This window comes from Condylostylus longicornis, unplaced genomic scaffold, assembly GCF_029603195.1.
Source record: "Condylostylus longicornis isolate FDR11 unplaced genomic scaffold, ASM2960319v2 ptg000005l, whole genome shotgun sequence".
Lineage (NCBI taxonomy): Eukaryota > Metazoa > Arthropoda > Insecta > Diptera > Dolichopodidae > Condylostylus > Condylostylus longicornis.
This window is the reverse complement of record NW_026577974.1, coordinates 2,858,830-2,865,034: the sequence shown is the minus strand read 5'-3', so window position 1 is coordinate 2,865,034 and position 6,205 is coordinate 2,858,830. Positions and strand designations below refer to the sequence as shown.

Genomic DNA, 6,205 nt, shown 5'->3' with positions numbered 1-6,205 from the left:
TTATACATAAAATACCTCAATATATCCTTGAATATTTTTACTTTGCTTCATCAGCAATATTTTTTCCCAAAATATATCTGAATTGAATTCTAATTTATCCTTAGTTGTACAATTTGAACTTAAAAATACACTATCAATATCTTCACTACTACTTGATAATCTATTTATTATTTTATTACAACATTCATACGATGATGATCCACCTTGAAGGATATTTCTATTATTTATTACTGCATTAGTATTATGTTGTATTGAAGAAGATTTTTGTCCTTGGATTATCACTGAATTTTCAAATTTTCTATATTTAGATTTAATTGGTAATGTTCTACTACTACGATAATAATTTATATTAGAATGAGAGCTTATTAGAGGGTGTGAATTCAAATAAATTTCATCCATTGAATGCCGCCGTATTTTTAATATTTCTTTTTTTGCATGTATATGTTTAGTATTATTACTATGTTCATTATAGTATTCGTTACTTTTTACTATTGGCAAACATTTAGCATTTTCCGGTTTGATATCATCCTTTTTCTCTAATTTTATAATCTGTTGTAAAGGTTTTGGATTAATTTTGGAATTTTTCAATCCTATTAAAGTTGAATCAGCAGAAAAAAATTTCAAATTTTGATGATTATTACTATACTGAGGATATGTATGATGAAGATAGGAGTAATCACTATGAAGATGAGGCTGCTGATGATTGTCATTGTTATAGTAACTGTTTATATCCTTAAATTTTTTGTGATTATACTGTTGTCCTTTACCATTGTTTGGTATTAAAATATCTAATGGTATATTATGTTGCTGATAATTTTGCTCCCTCTCTTTAGTAGAAATCATTTTATTACTAGCCATAGGTTGAATAACATTCTGTTGAGATTGTTCTAATTTTGTTACAATTGTATTGGTATTGGAACTAGAGTAATTTGATTGCTTTTGTTTCTGTTTTAGTAGCTTTAGTTGTTGTTCTTTTTGTTGTTGCTCATTTTCTTGAACCTTTAAACTAACATTTTTATTAACCATTATTTCTATACAAGAATATTTATTATTAAAATTTACTACTGTTGCTGTATTAGGAATTGTTGAAGTTGATTGTCTACAATTTTCATATGAATTGAATTGGTTTTGTACGTGCATAGATTTTAAATTTGAATTAGCATTGGTTGATGAACTTAATTCAATTGATGTATCGGAAGCAGTTGAAATAGTCTCAAATATTTCCGGATCAATTGTAAAATAGTTATGATGCACTTCATTAATGAGATTTTCTTTGAATTTGAAATTTTCATTGCAAATAATTTTTTTCTTAATAGAATCATCATTTATAATCAATTTATTTTTATCATTATTTTCTTCTTTGATAACAAATACTTGATTATCAACATTATCATTACTATTCAAAATATTATCATCGAAATGGTTTACTTGGTCATTGAAAATTTGTTCGAGAATATTGTAATTCGACTGTTGTTGTTGTTCTTGTTCTTTCATTGGAATTTCTTGAAGAGCTTTTTTAATAGAATCAAGTTCAATTGTTGATTTTTGATCCTTCTCATTAATAAAGTCAACATTTGGATCAAAAAGATAATAATTTTCTAAATGTGATATTTTTGGACCTTTCCTAGGTCGTACAGGAATATTTTTCAATTGACTGGATGTAAATTTTGGTTTTGATAGAATTTTCATATCATCAGGCGAAATTTTCAGTTGTTCAGAGGAAAGAATGTATTCATTTTCATTGATTTTCGATTTTTCATGTTGTTTATCCAAATGTATTGGTGAATTGAATTTTTTAATTTCATTTGTTTCCAATTGAGTGAAATGAACTGCTTTACTCAAAGCTGATGTTATAGAAAACTTACTATTTAATTTGGAAATACAATTTTTCAATTCACTTAAATGTAATCCTTTATTTGAAGGGCTTGTATAACTCTTACTTCTATAATTGTTACTATTATTGTTATTGTCATTGTTATTATTGTAAGAATGATTCTTTTCTTTGGCTTTTTCCAAGTCATTTCCACTAATAATAGGTTTTTTTTCATCATTCAATTTTTGTAAGTGATTTTTATTTAAAGAAGGAATATGACTTATAGGTGGTGGTGTTGGAGGTTTATGGAAATTATAATGTAATGGTGTTGATTGTGGTTGTATTGAAATTGTTTGATGTTGTTTTAAAGGAATGGTGTGATGATTATGGATAGTTTTCTTTTGTAATGGTGTTGATTTTGTTGATATTTTAAAGGGAGTTTCTGTAATTATCAAATAAAAAATAAATTAAATTTATTATTAAATGTTAAATGAAAAAGAAAAAATTATAAAATGTTGTACAAAACTGCATAATTTGCATGCCAACAACTCTAACATCGGGAAAGAGCTCGAGTTCGGTTTTTATTTTTACTCAATATTTTAGCTAAGCTCTGTATTTAATTAATTTATTGTAGTTCAGTTATTCTAGTTTTCTTAAATATTATAAAATTAGTTTAATTTTAAATTCAACTCACCTTCACATTTTAATTCCACATCCATAATTGTTTGGTCACAATTTAATGAATCTCTTGCATTAATTGCATTTGTATTATTGTAAAAAACATTTTCGATAACAATATTGGCATATTGATTATTTTTAATTAAATTTAAATCAGAATCCAAAATGATTTCTAAAGATGAATTTGATTTCATTGAAAACTCATCTAAATTTTTATTATTGTTCATTAAATTTGAAATTTTTAAATCGGATTCATTAAAATTTTCAAATTGATTTTTATTTAAAATTTCTTCTGCATCAGTAAAGAGTTTTGTTGTCTTAAAAATCACTGAATTATCTTCAGACTGTTGAGTATCGATCGATTTTTGTTGTGTTTCCTCTTCGATTATCATTTCTTTTATCTCAACTGTACCATAACTTTTTCTATATATTGATGAATTTTGAGAAGTTTTAACTAGTTTCTCGTCTTTAATTCTTCTTTTAATGGTGAATCCATTATGACTTTTTTGTATATTTTTTGTATCAACTTTAATTTGTTTTTGTGTTTTGGGGAAAAAATCATATTTAGGGTTTTGCTTATATGATAATATTTTAACATTTGATTTTTTTAAATATTTTTCATCATCATTTTTGAAATTATCATTTAAGGATATTCCCTTAGGTTGAATATTACTTTCAACAGAACTAACTGTTGTAATATTATCATAAATATCATCATTATCATGAATATCAATTCTATCATTGTCATTTTCAGGAACATTATTAACTGTTATAATTTTTTTATTATTATTTTTAGTAATTTTTTTATTATTAAAATCTGACCTTGATGATTTTTGTTTCTGCTCCTGTTTCTGATCCTTTTCTTGTGAATGTTGTTGTTGTTTTTCATTGTTTTGATTAAATTTTCGAAATTTCAAATTTGTTTTTATTATTTCATTTTCAGTCTTACCCTTGAGGTTATTTTTTACCAATACTGTTTCTTGTTTTTCATGTAAGTCTTGTTTAGTTTTAACTATCTTTATTTTATTTTTTGGTTGAATTTTTACAAAACTTTTTATTGCAGTTGTTTCAACTTCTGTTTGGCTCGGTATTACTTTGGTTTTTATTGCTGTGGGAGATGGACGTTTTTTTATTGTACCAGTAAATGAGCTTGGTGAATCCCAATCTAATGATTTTTCTAAATTTACTGGAACATTAAGAGTTTTTAGACTTTTTGAATTTTTTAAAAACTTTCTTGATGATGTTTTTGCCATTGCTATCCCAGTTGTACAATATTTGGATGACATTGTTAGATTTGAGTTTTTTGATTTTTTCGACATTTTTTATTTCGAAAAATTTTAATATTAGGAACATTATGTTTTTTTTCAGATTTCTGGGTTTTCTTTTTGTTATTTTATTTGTGGTTTTTTGTTTTCTTAAAATTTAATATTATTTCATAATTAAATTTTTTTATTACTATATTTATAATCTACAAATAACATATTTAAATATAATATGTACTTTTCATTTAAAAATGTCATATTTATTCATATTAAATTAAATATGAAAAATTTAATAAATATTAGTAATCGTAAATATTAAAATAACTTAAGGATATTTATACCGTTTCAAGCTAGTCTTTTATTTCTAAAATTGAATAATAATATTATTCATAATAAATTTTTTTTTGTTTCAAATATATTGGAAAAGGAATTGGAATATTGCTCAGAGCATTTAGGCCTTTTTTTGGATTCAAATTCATTCTTCCTAAAATAAAATTGAATATTTCTAATAGAATTTGTTAAAAAAATTCTTAAATATTAGTCAAATATCCAACAGAAATCGGGTAATTTTGTGGTAAAAAAATGTAAAGTACTTATAAAAAATAACAAACTTTCATACCATAGGAATTTTACCATAATGAGATAAAATAGTCACAATTACTTTGATGAATTTTTCAAAAATTCGTTCTAAAACTTCCTATCTGTTATAGTTCCATCAGAAAAATCTATTATAGTTCCTTCCTATCTATTATATTTTCATCAGTTAAATATTTTCATAAGGCCTAAAATTGTCTTATTAAAACTTAAATACTCCCAATAACAGTCTAGTACTCAGTATATTGCTTTGCTCTTATAAATAACACACATTTTTTACACAACATAAACACATCGCCTTAAGTCTTCCTAATGATATTTAATTAAAAAAATTTTTTTTCTTAAAAAATTTCCTACGATTTTTAGTTTAATTTATCATTAAGAATTTAAAAAAAAAACTCTCAATTTTCATTATTTTCACTTCCTCTTAAAATTTATGTTTATTCTTTCTATTTTCTTGAAGCTCTTTAATTTCTTTTATATTGGAAAAGTAGAAAAAATGAAATTTGTTGACAAAAATTGTGATATCTAAAAAAAAAAAAAAGGAAAAGAGCAAATTCTTTAAGGATACAAGCATAAAAGAAATTAGGACAAAATAGAAATAAATGATGATATTTGTGTGTATGTACGGGTACAAACATCCAAATTCGTCAACACAATAGTATGAACATTTATGTACATAAACTGTGGTAGTTAGCATTTAAAAGTTACATTTATGTCATTTACCGACTAATGTCAAACCAGTTACTTTGTAATTAATCATATTACAACAATAAAAACAACAAACAAAGTCAAATACAATAAAAGAAAAGGAAAAGAAATGTGAAATAAGAAAAGAGAAATTTATTACCTTTAGGACAATTAAAAAATACCGGTAAGTCCTTAAGGGTAATCTTAAAAATTGACATACTTTTATATTTATATACATATATACAAAATATACGTACATATAACATTTAAAAATTAAATAAAAAGATTTATTATTAAATAATTAGAGACAAATTATTATGACATTCTTATATAACACAAAAAATTTAATAAAGATTTATTTATAATCCCTAGAGGTCAAAAAAAAAATTTTCTTTTAAAACGTTAGCAAAAAAAATGAACAAATAAATTATGTTTATTTTGTTCATTTAATATTAAATTATTCTTAATTTATGGGGGTGATGACTTTTAATGGTTAGAAAAGACTGGAAATTCTAAAGTATTTTAGCAACATTAAAATTATTTTACTTCTTACGTTTTCTTTCATCTTCCTTACGTTCAGATTAATTTGATATAAGATATTCTAAAAATTAATTAAAACACGAATAACAAGATCACTGAGAAATTTACCAAAAATAATTTTGAAATTTAAATATTAGAATGGTTTTGAAAATTTTATATTAAATTGACCTTGATTACAGTCAAAAATTTTAAAGACATTAATCTGTTATAGTACTATTTTTCAAAATCCATTATCAATTACAAAAAATTATCATTTGATTTACTAGATTGCACTACAATTATTGTATTAAATATTACATTGCAAGTTAGCTAATAGCGATTCACATCAATCTACATAGAAATTGGCGCTTTATATCTTAGTTATTCCCTAAAAAAGTCATTATGAACTGGTTACAAACATAAAAAGAAGAAAATTACATGTTAAATTACTTGGTTTTAACTACATTTAACAAAAATTTTAGCTTAAATCAATTTGGAAACAGATTATTAACTTGACTATTATTAGCTATTCATCTGTTTTCAGGTACGTCCTAAAAATGTTCGGAAAATGATTCTTTTATTAAACTGTCTTTTCAGTAAAGAATTGACATTAATGTTGTATGAGCGTTTTCTGTTCTGTAAATTCAAT

The 6,205-nt window shown here is 23.6% G+C and overlaps 1 protein-coding gene across 1 annotated transcript; it reads right to left on the bottom strand.

The window, feature by feature from the left end:
- On the bottom strand, window positions 1-3,744 carry LOC129616488 (protein kinase 4-like). Its single transcript, XM_055532141.1, has 5 exons — window positions 3,441-3,744; window positions 3,165-3,257; window positions 2,508-2,696; window positions 1,398-2,255; window positions 1-1,271 (listed from the first exon to the last, which is right to left on the bottom strand). The coding sequence occupies exons 1-5, from the start codon at window positions 3,742-3,744 to the stop codon at window positions 1-3; spliced, it is 2,715 nt and encodes a 904-aa protein (XP_055388116.1).
- Window positions 3,745-6,205: the final 2,461 nt, after the last annotated feature.